General features: G+C 45.8%; 1 protein-coding gene across 4 annotated transcripts in view; it reads left to right on the plus strand.

Moving 5' to 3' along the window:
* The first annotated feature begins 4,771 nt into the window (after positions 1-4,771).
* The window catches only part of ARHGEF6 (Rac/Cdc42 guanine nucleotide exchange factor 6), a 153,030-nt gene continuing 130,483 nt past the window's right edge, over positions 4,772-27,318 (plus strand). For 2 of the 4 annotated variants that reach the window (XM_077285279.1, XM_077285278.1), the window contains exon 1: positions 25,067-25,131. Coding sequence is in view for 2 of the 4 variants with exons in the window: in XM_077285275.1 (XP_077141390.1) it covers positions 4,856-5,020 (165 nt within the window). In the remaining 2 variants the exon portion in view is untranslated. Of the gene's footprint in view, positions 5,021-25,066; positions 25,132-27,318 lie in introns of those variants that run through there. The other 2 variants (XM_077285275.1, XM_077285277.1) reach the window with 2 other exon arrangements.

Below are 27,318 nucleotides of genomic sequence, written 5' to 3' on the forward strand. Positions count from 1 at the left end.
ATAAAAGGGAATCAGTGAATTATTGTCATATACTATAGTAGTGACATCACAGCTGCAGCCAGGTCAAAAAAGACCTGCCCCAGAGAGAGGGGCGAAAAGTGGCAAGTAAGGCCTCATTCAGACATCACTTTTCACATACGTGATTTTACTTTGTTCATCATGGATAGAACACTTACCTATGATAATCTATGGCTCTGTTCACATGTCTGTATAATTTTGGGAATTGTATGTCTGCTAAATGTATCCTGGATCAAAATCACACACGCAAGTCTAAGGATCTGTGAAAAACACCGAGCACACAGATGGCACTGTGTTTTAACATAGTGCAGGGTAGAAGTTTTTCCGTTTTTATTAATCTTTGCATATGAGAAAATCTTAAATGAAACACATTGAAAATTTGATACAAATCACTGATGAAAATTGGTCCTGTTTCAGAATCGTGGAATAAAAATGGATGTCTGAATGAGGGCTAAGATTTATTTTATTACTTTTAGATAAACATTGCCTATGGAAAATAACATTTTAAACTTGGAAAACCTGTTTAAATTAAAGAATGTTTCTCTTGATTCTATTCTCCACTTTTCCTTTCTTCTCCGTCTGGCTCAGATCACCATGAGGACTTCTTCCAGCTACAGTTTTCTACACGGACATCCACGACATCTCCTCTGCTTTGCGGCACATTTCTTCCCTCCTGGCAATACAAAACCGCCTGGCCCTGCATTCACACACATATACTGCTCTATAAAAAAAAAATGACGGATCGTCTTCCCTGATACCTGTGAATGGATATTTGGACTGAACAGGAGCGACCTATCAGTCAGAGACAAGAGTCAGACAGTGGAAGGGGAATAGAGGGAGAGAGGCAGGAGAGCTGTAAGTACAGGCCCCATCCACTGCACCTGCAGCTCATTTGGATACAATTTTACTTGATTTCTCTAAAGCAGCAAAACGGGAATTAAAGAGACTCTGTCAAAAGGATTTGCTACTTAATATGAGAGCAACCTCATAATGAGCAAGAGATCCTGATTCCACAGATGTGTCACTTTAAGACTATGTGCTGTAGTTTGATTACAATCAGTGTTCAAACAACAGTAGATTATCACTGCTGGCCTAGGTCTACGGGTATGTGTACACGTTGCGGATTCCATTGCGGATTTTTCCCCTGCGGATTCTGTAGAATCCGCAGGTAAAATGCCCTGTGTGTTACCTGTGGATGCACCGCAGATTACCTGAGGATTTTGTGCGTTTTTTATGCGGATTTCGCCTGCATTTAGACACCTGTGGATTCCTATGGAACAGGTGTGCAGTGCGCAGGTGCCGGGAAAGGTCAGAGAGGCCCGGCGCCTATGCACTGCAGTACTTCGCTCTGCCCTCACCAGGGCATACAAAGTACGCCTGCGCAGGAGCCGCAACAGGAAGCAAAGAAGAGGATGTCATCTTATGAAGATGGGAGGCGCCGGACCACGACGCCCATCGGACTGGGACCGCCCCTGGGTGAGTATAATATAACTTGTTTTTCTTCTCTTTCAGGTTACATCGGGGGCTTATCTACAGCATTATCGAATGCTGTAGATAAGCCCCTGATGGTGGTGGGCTTAGCTTATAGGCCTAAAATGGGGTGACGGATTCCCTTTAATATGAAGCTGACATTCTCCTATATGCTGTATACAGTATGAGCCCTCACATAGCGTCCTATATACAATATGAGTCCCCATGTAACCTGTCTATATACAGCATGAGCTCTTACATAGCCTCCTTTATACACTATGAGTCCCCACGTAGACTCTTATATACAGTATGAGCCCGCACATAGCCTCCTATATACACTGAGTCCCCATGTAGCCTCTCTATACAGTATGAGCCCTCACATAGCCTCCTATATACACTATATACACTATGAGTCCCCACGTAGCCTCTTATATACAGTATGAGCCCGCACATAGCCTCCTGTAGACATGGAAACATCTCATACTCATATGAAAAAAAAAGCCAAAATAAAACACCTTATTTCTGTTTCCCCAGTGCACTGACTCTCACACAGCAGATGCAATGAAGTGACGTCATTGTGTCTGCTGGCTTACACTTGGTGGAAAAATCTGGTGTCCCCCTGCCTCCATCAATGTATTGGGTTGGGAGATCCACAGCCGGTCAGTACGGTGGGGTGCGATCTCGGACCGATTTGTATGGACACCAGAACACAGCCTAAGGGTACTGTCACACAGTGCAATTTTGATCGCTACGACGGCACGATCCGTGACATCGCAGCGTCGTATGATTATCGCTCCAGCGTCGTAGACTGCGGTCACACTTTGCAATCACGGCGCTGGAGCGATGCCGAAGTCCCCGGGTAACCAGGGTAAACATCGGGTTACTAAGCGCAGGGCCGCGCTTAGTAACCCGATGTTTACCCTGGTTACCAGCGTAAACGTAAAAAAAACAAACAGTACATACTTACATTCCGGTGTCTGTCCCCCGGCATTCTGCTTCTCTCCACTGTGTAAGGCCGGTTTCACACGTCAGTGGCTCCGGTACGTGAGGTGACAGTTTCCTCACGTACCGGAGACACTGACACATGTAGACCCATTAAAATCATTGCATCTGTTCAGATGTCATTGATTTTTTGCGGACCGTGTCTCCGTGTGCCAAACACGGAGACATGTCAGTGTTCGTGGGAGCACACGTATTACACGGACCCATTAAAGTCAATGGGTCCGTGTAAAACACGCACCTCACACGGACATTCTCCGTTTGGGGTCCGTGTGCGTGCAGGAGACAGCGCTACAGTAAGCGCTGTCCCCCCCACATGGTGCTGAAGCCGCCATTCATATGTTCCCTGCAACAGCGTTTGCTGCAGAGAAAATATGAATAATAGTGTTTAAAATAAAGATCTATGTGTCCGCCGCCCCCCCACCCCCTGTGTGCCCCCCCGCTGGTCAGAAAATACTTACCCGGGTCCCCCGTCGGCTGTCGCTCCTTCCTGGTCTGGCCGCGGCTTACTGTATGCGGTCACGTGGGGCCGATCATTTACAATCATGAATAGTCGGCTCCGCCCCTATGGGAGGTGGAGCCACATATTCATGACTGTAAATGATCGGCCCCACGTGACCGCATACACTAGAAGCCGCGGCCAGACCAGGAAGCAGCGAGGGAGCGGGTAAGTATTTTCTGAAGAGCGGGGGGGGGGGGGGGGGCGCACAGGGGGTGGGGGGGCGGCGGACACATAGATCTTTATTTTAAACACTATTATTCATATTTTCTCTGCCGCAAACGCTGCGGCAGGGAACATATGAATCGCAGCTTCAGCGCGAGGCAGGGTACCACACGCGTGGGTACCACACGCTCCGTGTGGTACCCACTCGCCATACGGGCAGCACACGTGTGCCGCACGTATGGCCTACGTGAGTTCCCAGGCACACGGATAACTCCGGTACCGATTTATTCCGGTACCGGAATTATCTGGACGTGTGGGACAGCCCTAAGCACCATAGCCGGAAAGCAGAGCGGTGACGTCACCGCTGTGCTCGCTTTCCGGCCGGCAGGCGCTCACAGTGCAGAGAAGCTGAGACGCTGGAGGACAGACACCGGAATGTGAGTATGTACTGTTTGTTTTTTTTACGTTTACGCTGGTAACCAGGGTAAACATCGGGTTACTAAGCGCGGCCCTGCGCTTAGTTACCCGATGTTTACCCTGGTTACAAGCGAACACATCGCTGGATCGGTGTCACACACAACGATCCAGCGATGTCAGCGGGTGATCAAGCGACGAAAGAAAGTTCCAAACGATCTGCTACGACGTACGATTCTCAGCAGGGTCCCTGATCGCAGTAGCGTGTCAGACACTGCGATATCGTAACGATATCGCTAGAACGTCACGAATCGTACCGTCGTAGCGATCAAAATTGCACTGTGTGACAGTACCCTAACTTACACATTTACAGGAATGGCACAATGCAGTTGTAAGAAAATATTTTTCATGGGGAATTCCAGCAACAAGAAATGTCAGGTAAGATGAAAAAGTTATTAATTAACCTATTCAGTTCATGTTCATATTGATTATCTTTAAATATCCAAAGTCCAAGAGTTAAGAATTAAATAAATAAAAATCAGCTGTTAACTTACCCCCACGAATATGTGGGCACAAGTAGTTAGATTTGACTTTTGGGGTATGTGCCCACAATCCAGAGTTGCTGAACGTTGGACGCTTCCTACTTGTGCAGTGTCAAACCTGCGCGGCCAGATGTTACAGCACAGTGGATGGGATTTATAGAAATCCCATGTCCACTATGCGTCCAGAGACGCCCGCAGATCACCTGCCGAGACTGACATGCGGCGCGTCTTTCCAGACTACAGCATGTCTATTTATCTTGCGGCTACGCGAGTCTGCGCAACAGAAATGTAATCAATACAATGTATTGGACGCGGTGATTCCGCACGGTTCAGTGATCACATGCGGATTTACCTGCATTCAATAGACGGCAGCACTTTGGAGGCAGCGAACATGTGCTGCGTCCAAAGCGATGCTAGTTCCGTATCGTGGTCACCCAGCGTCAGGGTTCCAGGAAAGCTGAGTGACTACACCTGGGATCACATGTGAGTTGTCACCAAGCTTTCCCAGACAGGAAAATAGTAAGAACTAGCGGACAGGGTTCTGACTTATGGGCTCGTACACTTCTCAGAGCCAGGATCTCCCTGGAATCACCCTAGTCTCCAGGCGTGCACACTGTAGGGTCTGTGCACACTGTGTCTGACATAACGAGCAGCTTCCTGTCTGTGCTGGTGCAGAGAAAAAGGAAGAAGCCTGAGATGTAATCAGGATGTGGCTACATTACAGAGATCTAGTCCCAGCAGCACAGCCATGAACCCAGAGGAGCAGACTGTCACCTGGCTCATCTCCCTGGGGGTCCTCAACTCCCCCAAGAAGAACATCTGTGACCCAAAGGACTTCTTAAAGTGCTCCCTCAAGGATGGCGTAGTGCTGTGTAAGCTGATGAGCCGGCTGCTCCCGGGCTCTGTTGACAAGGTAAGCATGGGGTTAAACCCCAGCATGACATAGTTGTGCTATGGTGATAGATATACTGTATATGGCTGTTACATGGGACTGCAAGCAAAGAGGAAACGCCCTGATCTCTAGATAATGTCCCACTGCTGCCAAATATGAAAGTTCAGGAACTACTACTCTCAGCATGTCAGAGTATGCTAGTAGTTGTAGGGTTAAGCTGGGCGGCTGGAGAAAGTTATAGGGAACTGTCCGAATATTGAAAAGGAATGTAAAACAGTGGAGATAGTGGCAATTATCATTACAGACATGTAAGGGTAACGGTAACGAGCGATGATCAGAGCTGGAGATCTGTGAGATAAAGGCTTGAAGAATACTCCATCCTCTGCAGCCTGACGTGGCTGATAGCAGAGAACAATACACTTACTTCATTGAGGATAGACTTCACACTGCAGCTCTGCGAAGAGCGCAAATATCCCAGCACCCCTGACACACTGCAGTATTCTATTTACTCCTTAAACTATTAATTATAATTAGTGATGAGCGAATATACTCGTTACTCGAGATTTCTCGAGCATGCTCGGGGGGTCCTCCGAGTATTTTTTAGTGCTTGGAGATTTAGTTTTTCTTGCCGCAGCTGAATGTTTTACATCTGTTAGCCAGCATAAGTACATGTGGGGGTTGTCTGGTTGCTAGGGCACCCCCACATGTACTTAAGCTGGCTAACAGATGTAAATCATTCAGCTGCGGCAAGAAAAACTAAAACTCCGAGCACTAAAAAATACTCTGAGGACCCCCGAGCGTGCTCGAGAAATCTCGAGTAACGAGTATATTCGCTCATCACTAATTATAATATTACACAAAACTGTGCAGTCAGTCCTAACGCAGCCGCAGCAGGTGAATGCAGTCTAAGGGATAAGGTCCATTTAGACAATCCAATAATCTATGAGCGAACAATGTAGAAAAGTTCATGGGGGGGTTGGATCGTTTATGCCAGTATAAAAATCGACATAGTCGGCAGCACATTTCGCCATGTTACCAGGGGATGTGCAACTGAAAACAATTCTGAGTATTGGGCACAGAACAATTGTGTTACCAATCATTCTGTTCCCATCACTTTTCATCAGCCCACGAAAACAGAAAGGTAAACAGGACGGTAAGCGAGCGCCTATCAACTTGTATCTAGTGAATGGGTGCTTGCTAATCTAATGGTCCAAAAGTGTGTCGCCCATGGCAGGAACAGTCCCGCAGAACTGTGAGAACCGTGCTTATGCAGGTATTAACCCAACACAGACACATTCCTAAATACACGCCAGAAATTCTTCAATCTAGAAAATCCTAAAATCTGCAAAAACTTTCACTGGTTTTAGGAATAATGCAATTAATAAGGTTTTCTATGTTCAGATAAATGGCTCATATAACGACCTATCTATGTGGGGTTTATGTTGAGACTTGATCTGCAGAGTATTTTCCCACATACAAGTGCTTCTCACAAAATTAGAATATCATCAAAAAGTTAATTTATTTCAGTTCTTCAATACAAAAAGTGAAACTCCTATATTATATAGTCATTACAAAGAGAGCGCTCTATTTCAAGTGTTTATTTCTCTTAATGTTGATGATTATGGCTTACAGCGAAAGAAAACCCAAAAGTCAATATCTCAGTAAATTAGAATAACAAAAAACACCTGCAAAGGCTTCCTAAGCCTTTAAAAAGGTCCCTTAGTCTGTTTCAGTAGGCTCCACAATCATGGGGAAGACTTCTGACTTGACAGATGTCCAGAAGGCAGTCATTGACACACTCCTCAAGGAGGCTAAGCCACACAAGGTCATTGCTAAAGAAACTGGCTATTCAGAGTGCTGTGTCCTAGCATATTAATGGAAAGTTGAGGGGAAGGAAAAAGTGTGGTAGAAAAAGGTGCACAAGCAACCAGGATAATCGCAGCCTTGAAAAGATTAAGAAAAGGCCATTCAAAAATTTGTGGGTGATTCACATGGAGTCATTGCTTCAGGAGCCACCACACACAACCGTATCCAGACAATGGGCTACAAGTGTCGCATTCCTTGTGTCAAGCCTTTCATGACCAATAGACAACACCAGAAGTGTCTTACCTGGGCCAAGGAGAAAAAGAACTGGACTGCTGCTCAGTGGTCCAAGGTGTTGTTTTCAGATGAAAGTAAATTTTGCATTTCATTTGGAAATCCAGGTCCCAGAGTCTGCAGGAAGAGTGGAGAGGCCACAATCCAAGTTGCTTGAGGTCTATTGTGAAGTTTCCGCAATCAGTGATGGTTTGTGGAGCCATGTCATCTGCTGGTGTAGGTCCACTGTGTTTTATCAAGACCAAAGTCAGCGCAACCGTCTACCAGGAAATTTTAGACCACTTAATGCTTCCCTCTGCAGACAAGCTTTTTGGAGATGGAAATTTCATTCTCCAGCAGGACTTGGCACCTGTCCACACTGCCAAAAGCTCCAATACCTAGTTTAAAAACAACAGTATCACTGTGCATATGGGGCATTGTCAGGGGAAGATGAGAGACACCAGACCCAACAATGCAAACAATCTAAAGGCTGCTAACAAAGCAACCTGGGCTTCCATAAAGGCCCCGTCACACTTAGCGACGCTAAAGCGATCCCGACAACGATACGACCTGTCAGGGATCGTTGCTGCGTCGCTATGTGGTCGCTGGTGAGATGTCAAACAGTGAGATCTTCCCAAGCAGCGATGCGGCGACCTGTAGCGACCTGTACAACGATGTCGTTGGTCGTTGTGACCCTGTCACATGGCAGCTATTATGACGATTCAGACCTCGATGAGGGACGTCCTGTGTGACGTTGTAGTCAACGAGGTCGTTGGTAAGGTGTCAAACACAGCGATGTGTGCTACCCAGCGGGACCTCAACGATCAAAAAAAGTCCAGGCCATTCCGACACGACCAGCGATCTCACAGCAGGGGCCTGGTCGCTGCTACGTATCAAACATAGCGAGATCGCTACTGAGGTCGCTGTTGTGTCACAAAACTTGTGACTCAGCAGCGATCTCGCTGGCGACCTAGCTTAGTGTGACGGGGGCTTAACACCTCAGCAGTGACACAGGCTGATCGCCTCCATACCACGCCGCAGTGATAGAGTAATTGATGCAAAAGGAGCCCTGACCAAGTATTGAGTGCATTTACTGAACATACATAGTTACATAGTTATTTGTCATGATCTCTGCAGGCAGAGATCATAGCAAGCCTATAGAGGGACAAGCTCTCGGAAGATGGAACTATACTGACCATGAACTAAGCCTGCCGCGCAACTAGAAATAGCCAGGTAGCATTTCCTATTTATAGCTAGATGCCCAGCTCTGGCCTAAGACCTAAATAGCTAGCAGAGGGAAATATAAGACCTGGCTCACCTCTAGAGAAATATTCCAAAGAAGACAGTAGCCCCCCACATATAATGACGGTGAGTTCAGATGAAACAACAAACGCAGCAGGAAAATAGTCTTAGCAAATTTGAGGTCCGCTTACTAGATAGCAGAAGACAGATAGTATACTTTCATGGTCAGCAGAAAAATACTAACAAAACACCATCCAGAGATTACCTTAAACTCTGGCATTAACTCATAACGCCAGAGTAGCAATCCCTGATCGACGAGAGCTTTCCAGACACAGTAACAAAACTTCAGCTGCGAACTGGAACAAATAGGCAAAACAAAACATGGACAAAAGTCCAACTTATCAGTAGTTGTCTAGAAGCAGGAACAAGCACTGAGAGGCATCAGATAACATTGTTGACCGGCAAGAAACCACCAGAGAAATGAGCTTAAATAGCGACACCCACTACTGATGGAATCAGGTGAAACAGGAAAGAGGATGACAAGTCCAATTCCACAAGCGGCCACCGGGGGAGCCCAGAATCCAAATTCACAACAGTACCCCCCCCTCAAGGAGGGGGCACCGAACCCTCACCAGATCCACCAGGGCGACCAGGATGAGCCCTATGGAAGGCACGAACAAGATCAGAAGCATGAACATCAGATGCATTGACCCAAGAATTATCCTCCTGGCCGTAACCCTTCCAGTTGACCAGATACTGGAGTTTCCGTCTGGAAACACGAGAGTCCAAAATTTTCTCCACAACGTACTCCAACTCACCCTCAACCAACACCGGAGCAGGAGGCTCAAGAGAAGGTACAACAGGTACCTCATACCTGCGCAATAACGACCGATGAAAAACGTTATGAATGGAAAAGGACGCAGGGAGGTCCAAACGGAAAGAAACAGGATTAAGAATCTCCAATATTCTATAAGGGCCGATGAACCGAGGTTTAAACTTAGGAGAAGAGACCCTCATAGGGACAAAACGAGAAGACAACCACACTAAATCTCCAACACAAAGCCGAGAACCAACACGACGATGACGGTTGGCAAAACGCTGAGTCTTCTCCTGTGACAACTTCAAATTGTCCATAACCTGCCCCCAGATGTGATGCAATCTCTCCACCACCGCATCCACTCCAGGACAATCCGAGGATTCCACCTGACCGGAGGAAAATCGAGGGTGAAACCCCGAATTACAGAAAAACGGGGACACCAAGGTGGAAGAACTGGCCCGATTATTGAGGGCGAACTCTGCCAATGGCAAAAAAGCAACCCAATCATCCTGGTCAGCAGAGACAAAACACCTCAGATATGTCTCAAGGGTCTGATTAGTCCGCTCGGTCTGGCCATTAGTCTGAGGGTGAAAAGCAGATGAAAAAGACAAATCTATGCCCATCCTAGCACAGAATGCCCGCCAAAATCTAGACACAAATTGGGTACCTCTGTCAGAAACAATATTCTCAGGAATACCGTGCAATCGGACAACATTCTGAAAAAACAGAGGAACCAACTCAGAAGAAGAAGGCAACTTGGGCAGAGGAACCAAATGGACCATTTTAGAGAAACGGTCACAGACCACCCAGATGACAGACATCTTCTGGGAAACAGGCAGATCTGAAATAAAATCCATCGAGATGTGTGTCCAAGGCCTCTTAGGAATAGGCAAGGGCAACAGCAGTCCGCTAGCCCGAGAACTACAAGACTTGGCCCGAGCACAAACGTCACATGACTGCACAAAGACTCGCACATCTCGTGACAGAGAAGGCCACCAGAAGGATCTTGCCACCAAATCCCTGGTACCAAAAATTCCGGGATGACCTGCCAATGCAGAAGAATGTACCTCAGAGATGACTCTGCTGGTCCAATCATCCGGAACAAACAGTCTATCAGGCGGACAACGATCCGGTCTATCCGCCTGAAACTCTTGCAAGGACCGCCGCAGATCAGGAGAAACGGCCGACAAAATTACTCCCTCCCTAAGGATACCTGTGGGTTCAGAATTACCAGGAGAGTCCGGGTCAAAACTCCTAGAAAGGGCATCTGCCTTAACATTCTTAGAACCCGGTAGGTATGACACCACAAAATTAAAGCGAGAAAAAAAAAAAGACCAGCGCGCCTGTCTAGGATTCAGGCGTCTGGCAGTCTCAAGATAAATCAAATTTTTGTGGTCAGTCAATACCACCACCTGATGCCTAGCCCCCTCGAGCCAATGGCGCCACTCCTCAAACGCCCACTTCATGGCCAAAAGCTCCCGATTCCCAACATCATAATTCCGCTCTGCGGGCGAAAATTTGCGAGAAAAGAAGGCACAAGGCCTAATGACGGAGCAGTCGGAACCTTTCTGCGACAACACTGCCCCAGCTCCGATCTCCGAAGCGTCAACCTCAACCTGAAAAGGCAGATTCACATCAGGCTGACGCAACACAGGGGCAGAGGCAAAACGGCGCTTAAGCTCCTGAAAGGCCTCTACAGCATGAGGGGACCAATTAGCAACATCAGCGCCTTGTCTGGTCAAATCAGTCAGTGGTTTAACGACATCCGAAAAACCAGCAATAAATCGGCGGTAAAAGTTGGCAAAGCCCAAAAATCTCTGAAGACCCTTAAGAGAGGAGGGCTGAGTCCAGTCACAAATAGCTTGCACCTTGACGGGATCCATCTCAATGGAAGAGGGAGAAAAAATATACCCCAAAAAGGAAATTTTCTGGACCCCAAAAACGCACTTAGACCCCTTCACACATAAAGAATTAGACCGCAGAACCTGAAAAACTCTCCTGACCTGCTGGACATGAGAGTCCCAGTCATCAGAAAAAATCAGAATATCATCCAGATATATTATCATAAATTTATCCAGAAAATCGCGGAAAATATCATGCATAAAAGACTGGAAAACTGAAGGGGCATTAGAAAGACCAAAAGGCATGACCAAATACTCAAAGTGGCCCTCGGGCGTATTAAATGCGGTCTTCCACTCATCCCCCTGCCTGATCCGCACCAAATTATACGCCCCACGAAGATCAATTTTAGAGAACCACTTAGCACCCTCTATACGAGCAAACAAATCAGTAAGCAATGGCAATGGGTATTGATACTTAACAGTGATCTTATTCAGAAGCCGATAATCAATACATGGTCTCAAAGAGCCGTCTTTTTTTGAGACAAAGAAAAACCCAGCTCCCAAGGGAGAAGAAGATGGACGAATATGTCCCTTTTCCAAAGACTCCTTTATATATTCCCGCATAGCAGCATGTTCCGGCACAGACAAATTAAACAAACGACCCTTTGGATATTTACAACCCGGTATCAAATCTATGGCACAATCGCACTCACGGTGCGGAGGTAACGACCCAAGCTTGGGTTCGTCAAAGACGTCTTGATAATCAGAGAGGAACTCAGGGACTTCAGAGGGAATGGACGACGAAATAGAAACCAAAGGTACGTCCCCATGAATACCCTTACATCCCCAGCTCAACACAGACATAGCTCTCCAGTCCAAGACTGGGTTGTGAGACTGCAACCATGGCAATCCCAGTACCAAATCGTCATGTAAATTATACAGCACCAGGAAACGAATAATCTCCTGGTGATCCGGATTGATACGCATGGTTACTTGTGTCCAGTATTGTGGTTTATTATTAGCCAATGGGGTGGAGTCAATCCCCTTCAGAGGAATAAGAGTCTCCAAAGGCTCTAAATCAAAACCACAACGATTGGCAAAGGACCAATCCATAAGACTCAGAGCGGCGCCAGAGTCAATATAGGCGTCCGTGGCAATGGATGACAAAGAGCAAATCAGGGTTACAGACAAAATAAACTTAGACTGAATGGTGCCAATGGAAACAGACTTATCAAGCTTCTTTGTACGCCTAGAGCATGCCGATATAACATGAGTAGAATCCCCACAATAGAAACACAATCCATTCTTCCGTCTAAAATTCTGTCGCTCACTCCTGGACAGAATTCTATCACACTGCATACTTTCTGGCGTCTTTTCCATAGACACCGCCAGATGGTGCATCGGTTTGCGCTCCCGCAGACGCCTATCAATCTGAATAGCCATTGTCATGGACTCATTCAGACCTGCAGGCAAAGGGAACCCCACCATAACATCCTTAACGGCATCAGAGAGACCTTCTCTGAAAGTTGCCGCCAAGGCGCACTCATTCCACTGAGTAAGCACAGACCATTTACGGAATTTTTGGCAGAAAACTTCAGCTTCGTCTTGCCCCTGAGATAGTGCCATCAAAGTTTTTTCTGCCTGAAGTTCCAAATGAGGTTCCTCATAAAGCAAGCCCAAGGCCAGAAAAAACGCATCCACATCGCGTAACGCAGGATCCCCTGCTGGCAATGAGAAGGCCCAATCTTGAGGGTCACCCCTGAGCAAGGAAATCACAATCCTAACCTGCTGAGCAGGGTCTCCAGCTGAACGAGACTTCAGGGACAAATAAAGCTTACAATTATTTCGGAAATTCTGGAAGCTAGCTCTATTCCCTGTGAAGAACTCCGGCAAAGGAATTCTCGGCTCAGATACCGGAGCATGTACTACAAAATCTTGTAAATTTTGTACTTTCGTGATGAGATTATTCAAACCCGCAGTTACACTCTGGAGATCCATTATTGTCAGGTGCACACAGAGCATACAGAGATTAGGAGGAGAGAGAGAAAAAAGACTGCAGCAAGGCAGACTGGAGGAAAAAAAAAAAAAAAAAAAAAATTCCAGCAGACTTCTTATAACTCTCCTTTCTCAACCTGGGTCTTTAACACTTTAGATGGCCGGTCAAACTGTCATGATCTCTGCAGGCAGAGATCATAGCAAGCCTATAGAGGGACAAGCTCTCGGAAGATGGAACTATACTGACCATGAACTAAGCCTGCCGCGCAACTAGAAATAGCCAGGTAGCATTTCCTATTTATAGCTAGATGCCCAGCTCTGGCCTAAGACCTAAATAGCTAGCAGAGGGAAATATAAGACCTGGCTCACCTCTAGAGAAATATTCCAAAGAAGACAGTAGCCCCCCACATATAATGACGGTGAGTTCAGATGAAACAACAAACGCAGCAGGAAAATAGTCTTAGCAAATTTGAGGTCCGCTTACTAGATAGCAGAAGACAGATAGTATACTTTCATGGTCAGCAGAAAAATACTAACAAAACACCATCCAGAGATTACCTTAAACTCTGGCATTAACTCATAACGCCAGAGTAGCAATCCCTGATCGACGAGAGCTTTCCAGACACAGTAACAAAACTTCAGCTGCGAACTGGAACAAATAGGCAAAACAAAACATGGACAAAAGTCCAACTTATCAGTAGTTGTCTAGAAGCAGGAACAAGCACTGAGAGGCATCAGATAACATTGTTGACCGGCAAGAAACCACCAGAGAAATGAGCTTAAATAGCGACACCCACTACTGATGGAATCAGGTGAAACAGGAAAGAGGATGACAAGTCCAATTCCACAAGCGGCCACCGGGGGAGCCCAGAATCCAAATTCACAACAGTTATTAAGGTTGAAGGAAGACTTTAAGTCCATCTAGTTCAACCCATAGCCTAACCTAACATGCCCTAACATGTTGATCCAGAGGAAGGCAAAAAAAAACCCATGTGGAAAAGAGTAAGCTCCACATGGGGGAAAAAAATTCCTTCCCGACTCCACATACGGCAATCAGACTAGTTCCCTGGATCAACGCCTTATCAAGGAATCTAATACATATACCCTGTAACATTATACTTTTCCAGAAAGGTATCCAGTCCCCTCTTAAATTTAAGTAATGAATCACTCATTACAACATCATACGGCAGAGAGTTCCATAGTCTCACTGCTCTTACAGTAAAGAATCCGCGTCTGTGATTATGCTTATGTAGCGCCCCCACTGCCGCAGGGCCGAGGGATGCCCGGTACTGGGCCTCTGAGTCTCTGCTCTGGGGTTGTCACGGTGGCTAGACCCAGTCCGTGACCCTGCCGAGGGGCGTACAGTGATAGATATGATGGATGATGGTAGTGGTGGTGGTGCGGTGCAATAAATAACGAGGACACCAGGTTGCAGTCTCTTTACCTCTTTACTGAAGATCTCTGGGTCCTCAGTCCGGAATCCGGATAACCAGGCTGCGCAAGTCCGGCCGGTCCAATGGCACCTCCAGAGTTCTCTTTACAGGTGGAAATCTGTGCCTTCCTTCTAGCGCTATGTGTTGCGGTCCTTCCCTGCTGTGCTTACGGAAAGTCCCCACAACTGATGTGTCTGTTTCTTAAGTTCCCTCACAACTCGATTAGATGATGTTCTGCTAATCCTCCGTCCCTCCCTGATGTTACGGTTGGGACGGCACCCATTTGACGGGTAGGCTCGGAGCTCTTCCGGGACCCTAGAGTCGCCCCTCTCCACAAGTTGCCCCCCAAGACTGCATAGGTGATTTAGGTGAGACAGCCCGCCTGAGACTGACTGTCCTGCCGTAGGTTCGAAGTATTGCCTGAAGCTGTATATAGAAATACTTCCTTCGGCGTTCCGGCCACCGGTTGTTTGCGCCTCAGTAGGATGTTGCCTCGGTCTTACAGCACGACCCCTACTGGTATTCTCCTTGTTGCTTTGATCTCGTTTCTCACTCAGCACAATCTATCTCGCTTCTAGTCCTTCCTTGGGCACCGCCGCTATCCTGAGCAGGCACGGTCCCTTTACGTTCTCTCAGTTTGCCAAGCCTCTGTCAGGATCCCACCCCTGACAGAGACCCTACCGAATCTTCTCCTGCAACACCCTCTGCCACAAGGTGTTGCCTGGCTCCAACCCAGTCAGCTTTCTGTCTAACTTCCTGCCTGACCCCTAGTTTTACCAGTGTGTGGAGAGTGGCCTAGTAAATAGAACCCTTAGCTCCCCCTGGAGGCCCGGCGGTGAAATGTATTGGTGTCTGTGATACCTGCTCAGATGAACTCCTTCAGTGCCATCAGACGTACCATAGCTCCCCTTAGTGGCGGAGCCACAGTACTGCAACGACCAGGACTCTGGGGCGCTGCACTCCCCCCCCCGGTTAAATCCAGTACTCCGGGACTGGGAAGAAAACAACAATACAGATTTTCAAAAAGACATACAATTTGTTGAGTGCAAATAACAATAAGTATACTTGAACAGAGCTTCCCTTTATGGGAGGTGAGGACACTTGAACGTTACAAACATGGTTAAATACCATAGCAACATGCTATAAGTAACTTTTCTTACCCAACCGGGTATTCTACTTAATACAAATTCTTGAACAATAATTTAACATCGCCTTTAAGGACGTACATTCAATATCCGCTAAAGACCCTCTTATAATCACATTATAAGGCAATTTAACTTTTTCATTCTCCTTCTTTAAATCTGCAGGACCGCCTGTCCTAATGGCACCAGACCTACTGCCTCTCCTTTCTTACAGGACCGCTCCTTTCAGCCCGAGCCTTCTGTCTTTTCAACTACTATACACAGTATAGAACATAACATTACTTTCAGTTTAGGAACACTGAGCCATCTTCATATGGCTCCTAGGAGGACTCAGGGTTCACCTTCTATCCTCATTTTCTATCAACGTTATCAATATTTTCTTAAAGCATTAACTTCCATCATTACTTCCTTACTAGCAACTATGCAGGACACTACGTCTACCCCTACGGGCCCACTGCATCTTTCTTCTAACTTTCACTTTCCTTCGGGAAACATTATCAGCATTCTTTTACAATTAACTAGTTCAATACATATAACTTTTACATGTAAACATTATCATTTTCTTTCAAGGCATCATTATCACTTTACTGTTCTAAGGCAGTATTACTCATAAGTACACAGATGAACATCCCCTTTAAGAGGGGACCAAGTCTTTATGAGGTAGCGTATCTTCTCAGGCTACCAGTCCATACTCATCAAAGGCTCCGGTGCGGTATCTTCGCAAAGAGTCTCTCTTTAAGTAAAACCAGTAGGAAGCACCTTTAAGTAGGTGCAAACTATTTACAAAAAGTTTGTATCATGCACTGTTCATGATTGCGGCAGTTCTGAAAACTTGTGCAAAACTTAGAAAAACAAACAAAACAATAGGGATCCCGGGTCAACAAAGGGATCCCTTTAAAAGTTAACCCAGGACGGGTTTAGCAGCAAACAGTAGACAAACAGTTAAACAAGGAACTATTTACATTATTGAAGCGTTCTTGCTTACTCAGTCTTGTAGTGTAGGGGGTGGTCTTCTTCCAGGCCTCACCCGGCCAACGGGTCGCCTTGGTGTGGCAAGGGCCGGTCCTGGCTCCAGCAACGACAGGATCCCTCGCCGGGATGCCCTCCTAGCTTGTGGGCAAGCGCGACCCAGAGGCACGCGATGGACCCGGACCTCCTGAGGTTCTGCGGGGACGGGCTCTGGCACCTTCTCCACGGAAGGCTCATCCTCCGGCGTTCCAGTAGCAGCCTGCAGGGCGACACACCGCTGGACACCCCGAGCTATCCAGCCTGTTCCACCCGCTTCCCTCCTCCACCGGGTGTAGGTCATGGCATCGCCAGGCTCCAGATCGGGATCGTACCTTCCCCCGCAGGGCTCCACTTCTTCCTGATCCATGCGGACCTGCAGTGGCTCCCCGATCTCCTGTATAACTCCCCTTCCTTTCCGGGAGTTAAAGGATACCACTACACCCCAGTGCGACGGTGGAACCTCCTCAACGCTCCTCAGATCGACCTGGGCTGCCGGTTGGGGCCTGTTCCGCCACGCTGTCATCAGGCGCTGCAGGTGCTCCGCCTCCGGCAGGATCCTCAGGCCCTGTGCCTGCAGCTCACACGCCGCCGCGGCCGAAACGAAGGAAGTGGGAGACACCGGAGACAGGCGGACCTCCGTGGGTTGGCCCAGCCGAGCGATTACACGGGCATCGGCTTCCAGGCGGTAGGCTACCTGCCGGGCCTCGGCTGCAGCCACACACTCCTCGGACATCGGCCATGGGGGTTGGCCTATCGGTAGCTCCGCAAGGGTCAGTTCCCGCAGCGATGGCGCGTCCAGGGCTGTGTCGGGTTCTGCAACCTCATGCTGAGTTGGGGCATTCGCACGCGGTGCTTCCGGCGTCGCCATTTTTGCTTCTTCTCTCGTGTCCTCTTCCCGCGGTCTCTTTCGTGGGCGGCCCCGTCTCCATGGTCTCCACCCTCCAAACAGGATCAGGAGGCGGACCTCGGCTGTTGACGGACACGTCCTCAGGACACAGAAATATTTAGACTGGGCGGCCATTGTCCTTCGCGCTCTTCAGCTTGTCTACGCCCACTCCACGCCCCTCTTCTTCTCCTGCACTCTCCTCAGCGCTGTAATGGCGGCGGATTTTGGCGGTAAATGGCGCAGCACAGTCATTGCAATAAAGTACAGTCCAAGCACAATAGATCACAATCCCAAGGCACACATGACCTGATTCTTCAGGCTTAAGTAGATCCTGTTCGTGACGCCAAGTTGTAGCGCCCCCACTGCCGCAGGGCCGAGGGATGCCCGTTACCGGGCCTCTGAGTCTCTGCTCTGGGGTTGTCACGGTGGCTAGACCTGGTCCGTGACCCTGCCGAGGGGCGTACAGTGATAGATATGATGGATGATGGTAGTGGTGGTGGTGCGGTGCAATAAATAACGAGGACACCAGGTTGCAGTCTCTTTACCTCTTTACTGAAGATCTCTGGGTCCTCAGTCCGGAATCCGGATAACCAGGCTGCGCAAGTCCGGCCGGTCCAATGGCACCTCCAGAGTTCTCTTTACAGGTGGAAATCTGTGCCTTCCTTCTAGCGCTATGTGTTGCGGTCCTTCCCTGCTGTGCTTACGGAAAGTCCCCACAACTGTTGTGTCTGTTTCTTAAGTTCCCTCACAACTCGATTAGATGATGTTCTGCTAATCCTCCGTCCCTCCCTGATGTTACGGTTGGGACGGCACCCATTTGACGGGTAGGCTCGGAGCTCTTCCGGGACCCTAGAGTCGCCCCTCTCCACAAGTTGCCCCCCAAGACTGCATAGGTGATTTAGGTGAGACAGCCCGCCTGAGACTGACTGTCCTGCCGTAGGTTCGAAGTATTGCCTGAAGCTGTATATAGAAATACTTCCTTCGGCGTTCCGGCCACCGGTTGTTTGCGCCTCAGTAGGATGTTGCCTCGGTCTTACAGCACGACCCCTACTGGTATTCTCCTTGTTGCTTTGATCTCGTTTCTCACTCAGCACAATCTATCTCGCTTCTAGTCCTTCCTTGGGCACCGCCGCTATCCTGAGCAGGCACGGTCCCGTTACGTTCTCTCAGTTTGCCAAGCCTCTGTCAGGATCCCACCCCTGACAGAGACCCTACCGAATCTTCTCCTGCAACACCCTCTGCCACAAGGTGTTGCCTGGCTCCAACCCAGTCAGCTTTCTGTCTAACTTCCTGCCTGACCCCCAGTTTTACCAGTGTGTGGAGAGTGGCCTAGTAAATAAAACCCTTAGCTCCCCCTGGAGGCCCGGCGGTGAAATGTATTGGTGTCTGTGATACCTGCTCAGATGAACTCCTTCAGTGCCATCAGACGTACCATAGCTCCCCTTAGTGGCGGAGCCACAGTACTGCAACGACCAGGACTTCTTTCCTCCAGACGTAGAGGATGCCCCCTTGTCCCTGTCTCAGGTCTATGATTAAAAATATCATCAGAAAGGTCTTTGTACTGTCCCCTCATATATTTATACATTAAAATAAGATCACCCCTTAGTCTTCGTTTTTCCAAACTAAATAGCCCCAAGTGTAATAACCTATCTTGGTATTGCAGACCCCCCAGTCCTCTAATAACTTTGGTCGCTCTTCTCTGCACCCGCTCTAGTTCAGCTATGTCTTTCTTATACACCGGAGACTAGAACTGTGCACAGTATTCTAAGTGTGGTCGAACTAGTGACTTGTATAGAGGTAAAATTATGTTCTCCTCATGAGCATCTATGCCTCTTTTAATACATCCCATTATTTTATTTGCCTTTGTAGCAGCTGCCTGACACTGGCCACTGAATATGAGTTTGTCATCCACCCATACACCCAGGTCTTTTTCATTGACGGTTTTGCCCAGAGTTTTAGAATTAAGCACATAGTTATACATCTTATTACTTCTACCCAAGTGCATGACCTTACAGTTATCCCCATTAAAGCTCATTTGCCATTTATCAGCCCAAGCTTCTAGTTTACATAAATCATCCTGTAATACAAAATTGTCCTCCTCTGTATTGATTACCCTGCAGAGTTTAGTGTCATCTGCAAATATTGAAATTCTACTCTGAATGCCCCCTACAAGGTCATTAATAAATATGTTAAAAAGAAGAGGGCCCAATACTGACCCCTGTGGTACCCCACTGCTAACCGCGACCCAGTCCGAGAGTGCTCCATTAATAACCACCCTTTGTTTCCTATCCCTGAGCCAGCTCTCAACCCACTTACACATATTATTTTCCCCTATCCCCATTATTCTCATTTTATGTATCAACTTTTTGTGTGGCACCGTATCAAAAGCTTTTGAAAAGTCCATATACACTACATCTACTGGGTTCCCTTGGTCCAGTCCGGAACTTACCTCTTCATAGAAGCGATCAAATTAGTCTGACATGAACGGTCCCTAGTAAACCCGTGCTGATACTGGGTCATGAGGTTATTCCTCTTCAGATACTCCAGTATAGCATCCCTTAGAATGCCCTCCAGGATTTTACCCACGGTAGAGGTTAAGCTTACTGGCCTATAATTACCGAGTTCAGTTTTTGTCCCCTTTTTGAATATTGGCACCACATTTGCTATACGCCAGTCCTGTGGTACAGACCCTGTTATTATGGACTCTTTAAAGATTAAAAATAATGGTCTACCATTTCAGTAGGCCAACATTTTGGATTTTAAAATAATTTTTCAAGCTGGTGTTATAAAGTATTCTAATTTACTGAGATAATGACTTTTGGGCTTTCATTGGCTGTAAGCCATAATCATCAACATTAACAGAAATAAACATTATATATATATATATATATATATATATATATATATATATATATATATATATATATATATGTGTTTCACTTTGTGTATTGAAGAACTGAAATAAATTAACTTTTTGACATTATAATTTGGTTAGAAGCACCTGTAGTACCGCACTTCTATGGAGGTTAGTGGATGCACTGTATCCATGTAGGCTCCTCTATGTTTTGGTGCTGTCTACACCCCAGAGTTCCACTTATGCCACGTTTATTCCCAACTAGGTGCAGGTTTAGTGTGTATCATTCATGTCTATTAAAGGGGTTGTCCAGGACTTTAACGCTGATGGCCTATCCTTAGGTCATCAGTCTTATCAGTAGTGGTGCGACAACCAGCAACCCCGCCGATCAGCAGTTCCAGTTGCTGCAGACACCGAGAGCAAGGAGCTGTGCATGCCAATGCTCTAATGACAACAGCGAGCCATGGGACCCCATTCTCAGATGTTAATCCTAGTGGTCTCATGTTTGTCAGTGTTACTAAGCCAAGCCCCCATCTCCCTCCACCCTATCAAAGAAGAACATACTTAGACCTTGCAGAAACCCTCTATAGAATTGGCACGTACTCTCTGGAGTATACATACCGCAGGTGGAGAACCTAATATCTAGGGCCCTATTCATTATTGCATGTGCGTCTTTTTTCATTTATTTTTTGCAGTTATTCACCAGTTGTTGTTTTTTTATTTTTGCCTTATTCTTCTTTTAATTTATGTCTTCGCTTGTGTTTTTGTTTTTTTTTGCTTTTTTTTAATATTCAGCATTGTGGGTATGTTTTGTTGTTTCCAGATGTTTTCAGCTGATTCATCAATTGCGTGTTTTTAAAAAGTTGTAAAATCTGTACTCCAGGCCATTGCGAACATGCAATTTTGTTTTACCCAAAAAGGTTAAAGTAAAAATCGAAGTGCACTTTTAAAGAATGTGGCTTGAAAAAATGACATTAGCTCAAAAGTACCGAATGTCAGCAAAGACAAAATAAAAAAGTTAAAAAAGCCCACAAATGATAACTGGGACCCCTAGTGCATACAGGCAACCCTTTAAGGTACTAACACTCTGATTGTAATTCTACCAGCTAATTGATAGGGGTTTTGGAAGAAATACCTCTTTCTGTCAGGTTGTAAAGAGTAAGTCATGAGTGAATATGTTCGGCTCCCTCCTTATTCGGCATGCTATAGCGCTTACCAAAGAAGCTGCAGCGGGAACCCGGATACCTGGAGTGCTCCCGATAATCGGGTGTCCAGCGCCGCAGCTGCTTATGTTGCGGCTGTGTCACTGCACAGCATGGAGAGCCTGTGTGTTGTGACTGTCACACAGCTGTGACACATGCAACTGCGGCGCCGAACAGCTGATCAGGAGCGCTCCAGGTATCCAGGTTCCCGCTGCAGCTTCTTCAGTAAGCGCTATAGTTTGCCGAATAAGGAGGGAGCCGAACTTATTCACTCATGTCTAGTAAAGAGGCTTTGTGCATGGATTTGAAGCAGCTTATTACTGAGCCATTGGCTGTGGAGTATGGTCCCTGCTTGTGATGAGCATACTTATAATGTCTTATCTGAGCACACTTGGGTGTTATCGGAACATCTGGGCGTGCTCGTATATTATGCTCGAGTCCTTGCATGATTGGCGGATGTTAGACAGCCTGAACACGTGGGGATTCCCTAACAATCAAGCAATCACCGCATGGGTTGAGGATGTCTAACAGCTGCCAATCATGCAGCCGCAGGGACTCGAACATATTTGAGCATGTCCAGATGCTCTGATAACACCCGAGTGTGCTCTGATAAGACGCGTTTGTTTATCATTAGTCTCTACATGTAGCATGGTGTTCTTCACCAGAAGATGATAGATACTAGAGGAGAATATCTCTATTTTGCTATGCTTTGGGACATGTTATAAAAAATGACACCTATTTAAAATCCAAGACACACACAGATACAATATTGACCTAGAGAAGTCTAGAAGCACTGGATAACGGATCTGTACCATACAGATCTGCAATACACCATGTGTTACTCAGTGGCCAAGGAGAGGACAGGGCGCAGAAGAACGTACATCTGCAGAAAGGAGGAAGTCTCATTTTCCACATGGTGTTTGGTTAGACACATTCTGAAATCCAGATCTCAGCTCCACCTCTGCTTTGGCCGAGAGGCCTACACAATCCTCATCTAAATACAGTGTGGGATCATTTCCTGCAGCTGCTGTAACAGAGGTTGTTCAGTATAATCTGCACTCATGTAAGCTTAGCTTCCCACCAGGAGTGCAGTATGTGGTGAGTTTTTGATGTTGCAGATTTTTTTGCAGCCATTAAGTAAATAAGATACTTGCATTTTTTATTTTTATTTTTTTTTAAATCTGCAACATCAAAAACTCACCAAATACTCGACGGGGTGAAAGCAGCCTAATTGGGCACTAAAGCACAGAAACATCTGTGCTGAAAATGTTACCTAGTTCATCACTGAACGGGTATTGTTGGAGTATTGTGTATCAAATTGAATGTGAAACATTTGGTCAAAGTTTCCTTTTAAAAACACAACTGCATTTTTCACGTGTTTTGTCAGGCTTCCTATAGAAAGCTATGGAGGAGAAAAAGAAGCACAAAAAAAGTGCAATTCAACAGTGTATTTACAGGCAGAGTTTTCATGAAATCACACCCATTTCGCTTGTACTGCTAAATGCTGAAGATTTTCGACACCAAAAAAAATACAGCAGAAAAAAAATGTATCATACATGGGAACATGACCTCAAGGTTCTGATGGAGGAAATACATTTATCACCTAGCCATAAACTTGCAGATGTAGCCAATTTGTAGCGGGTCTTCTGTGAGTCTGTACATACAATTAGAAACATTCTTTTAATATCAATAAAACTATCCCCATACTCCCTAATACCTCAGCGGAGCTAGACTATGGAAGCCCCTTTATTTTGTGTTGGGTGCAGTTTGGAGCCATATTATGCCGTATACTTTATTCTACTGTATTATATAATATGTCATTTCATTATATGAATCACTTCCTTCTCCTAACAGAAGCCTATAGTCTGCTTATGGACGGCTCACAGGCACCGGAAATTAAAGCAAATTTGTCATAATACTATGACTTAGGCCACGTGCACACGCTGCGGATTACTCTGCGCATTTTTCCGGACTGATTTTGGTAAATCCGCAGGTAAACAGTACTGTGGATTTTCGGCGGAATTACCGCAGATTTTGTGCGGATTCCACCTGCGGTTTTACACCTGCGGATTCCTATTATGGAGCAGGTGTAAACCGTTGCGGAATTCGCTCAAAGAATTGACATGCTGCGAAATAAACAACGATATGTTTCCGCATGTTTTTTTCCGCAGCATTTGCACTGCGGATTTTGTTTTCCATAGGTTTACATGGTACTGTAAACGCATGGAAAACTGCTGCAAATCTGCAGCTGCCAATCCGCAAGGTGTGCACATACCCTTAGGGTGGTTAGACGGCCGTATAAATCGGACCAAGATCGTGGCACAATGCGCGGCTGACTGGCGGCTCTCCTGACTCGAGCGTGACAAGTGAATAGAAATACATGGGCTCATTCATTTCTCACGTATGAGAAAAATGGACTGATTATTTAGATCAGTTTTTGATCAGAGTCAGTCTCATCTGTTTTTCGTGTACATGGAGAAGAGAAAAAGTTTCTCTACCTTCTCCTATGTGACTGTCCATGAGCGTTCGCTCACAGGAGTGTATATATCAGATGAGTGCTATCCGATGTTTAATCAGATAGCACGCAAATACCAAATCATCAGCGTTTTTTTACTCATGCCCATCCGAAATGTGAAACAAATTGCAGCATGTGATCTGCAGCACAACTGGGATGCCTCTCACCCACTAAAGTCTATGGGTGTGTGGAAATCATCGGACTGCACATGGACAACCTTTGAGTCCAGTCTGATTTCTGCGGACTCACAGAATGGAGAAATGAGACATTTTCTTCTCCGCTTTCTCCTAGCCTGTGCTACGACTCTGTCATCCTAGATAGTCAGTTCACACTAAGCCGATACTCAGATCAAACTTTGATCCGAGTGTCATTTAAATAATCAATCCGATTCTCTCGGAAGAAAGAATATACACTCATGTGACCATAGGCTGAAAATCGGGCCACACTCCGATGTGATCTGAGCCCAGTCTGGGTTTTTTTTCAGGGACCTATAGACTTGCATTTTTTTATTTTGATCCAACCCTTGGATCAAAATATGGCAAGTCTCCAGTATTTTCCGCAGATCACTCGGTCCCTGAAAAATCGCGGATGTGTGAATGCTCCATAGACTATCACAGGTACGAGTGCTATCAGTGAGAACCACGAAGAGCACGCGTATGTGAAAATTAATGAGTCCTTGAGACTGTTTGCCTTTGCAAGAAAGGGTATGAAAATGTGGCTTCAGTGGAACTACAAATTCCAGCATTCCTTTTTGTCCACATGGTAGTGCTGACATAGTAGCTGAAACGTTTTGTTGCAATTTGTAGTTCCACTCCAGCTGGACATGTGCATTACCCACCACATATGATATTTACACACACAGCAGAGTCTTTACCAGAGTGATACATTTTGTATCATGTGCCCCAGTCCCAGTGATACAATGTAGCATTCTTGTGCCTCCTTCCTGAAGCTGAAATGTAAGACTATTAGTCATTGGTAGCTGTGATGAAACTGCATTGGTGAGCTCTCTGTGACTTTCTCATTGGTCTGGGGAATTTTCCAACCCAGTTTGCTTTCTCTTCCTGTCAGTGAATGTATATACTGTAGTTCGCTGCTCTGCCCCACAAACTGCTACACACAAGGTCAGTGGATGGCTCCTATGAACCCCTCTTTGCTTTTTACTTGATATTTCTTGCATATAGACTTTACAGGATGTGTCATATTGAATCAGATAAGTCATAGATCTAGCAAACTCAGTGCTCTCTACATATGTGATATGCAAATTGCACTCTTGGTTTCAATGGCAATGTGTAGTCTATTTCTACCCAAAATCAAATACCAGTAAAAATAGATTGTTTTGTAGCTTTCTGGGAAAGCTGGGATACCCCATGTAGGACTACTATGTCTGCTTCCACAGGGCTTGTCACCCATCTTTCCCAGACTTCTGAATAACAAATCTACTTACGGTAGTTATGCAGTCATTTACCCTCCTCCTGTATTACCGATGATAGCTGCAATGTGCAATTTAAAGGATGGTTCTAAACAATACCCTTTTGTTCGAATAATTCCATTTATTTTAGACTATTGGCAATAGGAGGAACATGTCTGTAAGCAATGAGTTTCCCTGAAGTGCTGTTACATTGGTTATGAAGTGCTATATAGTTTCCATTGAAATTGTATGTAACACACACATACTGTACATACATGTAATAGAGGGAGAAACATTCACTAGATGCTCTCTGCATCCCCAGCTAATAGGTGAGGACCCTGAATGTGGACCCCCTCTAGTAACTCTCAATCTCTAATTGGTTTAGAAAATCTATTCTCATATAACCTGACTTTCAGAGTCAAATATTGGACAAGGCTGAAGATGTGACATTATTATAGTGTTGTAGTAGCTTAGATCACCAACATAGGAAAATATTCTATTTAATATAGTGGCGTCGCCTGTATGTTTTAATGTCAGATTAAATCAGTGATTCCCAAGATAAAATGCCTGGAATACTCACTGGAGAAGCAGACTATACGAGCACAACTACTATACATTGAATTATTTATGTTGTTATAGTACTTTTATTCAATTTTCATTCATAAGTTTATATAAACAAATTAATATTTCTTTGCAATAATCTACAGTTTATGGCATGAGTAAAATATGTCTACACTATGTTCCAAATTATTATGCAAATAATATTTCCTCATATCTTCTCTAAATTACCTATCTGAATTGCAGTCATTGTTATTTTCCAGTCATCTACTATTCTAGTATAATTGCAATGTTTTGGAACAAACTGCCTATGAAAACAGTATATTTAAAAAAAAAAATAAACACTCAAAATGCATGTTCCAAATTATTATGCACAGCAGAGTTTTCAACCTTTTTTTTCATTTTGAACAAAAAAATGGTCAGTTGTGAAGTTATAAGCATTATCAGCTTATTACAAAATGAAATCAAACAGTTTTCAAGTGAAAACTTTATTCTAGGTGATGTTACATTTGCACATAGGACCCCTTGTTCGAAAGAAGCTTCTGAACTCTCTCGTCCATTTAATTTATCAGTTTTTGGATGGCTTCTGCTTCAATTCTTTTGCATGTGGACAGAATACCCTCCCATAGCTGTTGCTTAGATGTGAACTGCCTCCCGCCATCATAGACACTCCTTTTGATGATGCTCCAGAGGTTCTCAATGGGGTTGAGGTCAGGGGAAGATGGTGGCCACACCATAAGTTTGTCCTCTTTTATGCCCATAGCAGCCAGAGATGCAGATGTGTTTTTTGCAGCATGAGACGGTGCATTATCATGCATGAAAATGATCTTGCTGCGGAAAGCACGGTTCTTCCTCTTGCACCATGGCAGGAAGTGTTGTTTTAGAAACTCCATGATTCCAGCCCAAAACATTACTCCACCTCCTCCTTGTTGGCGCCTTAGCCGTGTTTTCATGGGGTGTCCATCAACCAGCCATCCTCCACTCCATCCATCTGGACCATCAAGCATTGCACGGCACTCATCGGTGAACAAAACAGTTTGGAAGTCAGTCTTCACGTATCGTTTGGCCCACTGGAGCCATTTCTGCTTGTGTGCAGTGGATAGAGGTGGTCGACAGGATGGCTTACGCACAGCTGCAAACCTCTGAAGGACCCTGCATCTTGTTGTTATGGGGACGTTGGAGGCACCAGCAGCTTCAAAAAGGCATTTTTGTAGCTGCTCTTTTAACCTTACGCAATTGCCTGTTGGAAAGAGTCCTCAATTTTTCCTTATCAGCACGCACACGTGTGTGCTGGGAATCAGCTACATACTTCTTGATTGTGCGATGATCACATGAAGTGTCT

The sequence above is a fragment of the Ranitomeya variabilis genome, chromosome 2 (genome assembly GCF_051348905.1).
Source record: "Ranitomeya variabilis isolate aRanVar5 chromosome 2, aRanVar5.hap1, whole genome shotgun sequence".
Taxonomy (NCBI): Eukaryota; Metazoa; Chordata; class Amphibia; order Anura; family Dendrobatidae; genus Ranitomeya; species Ranitomeya variabilis.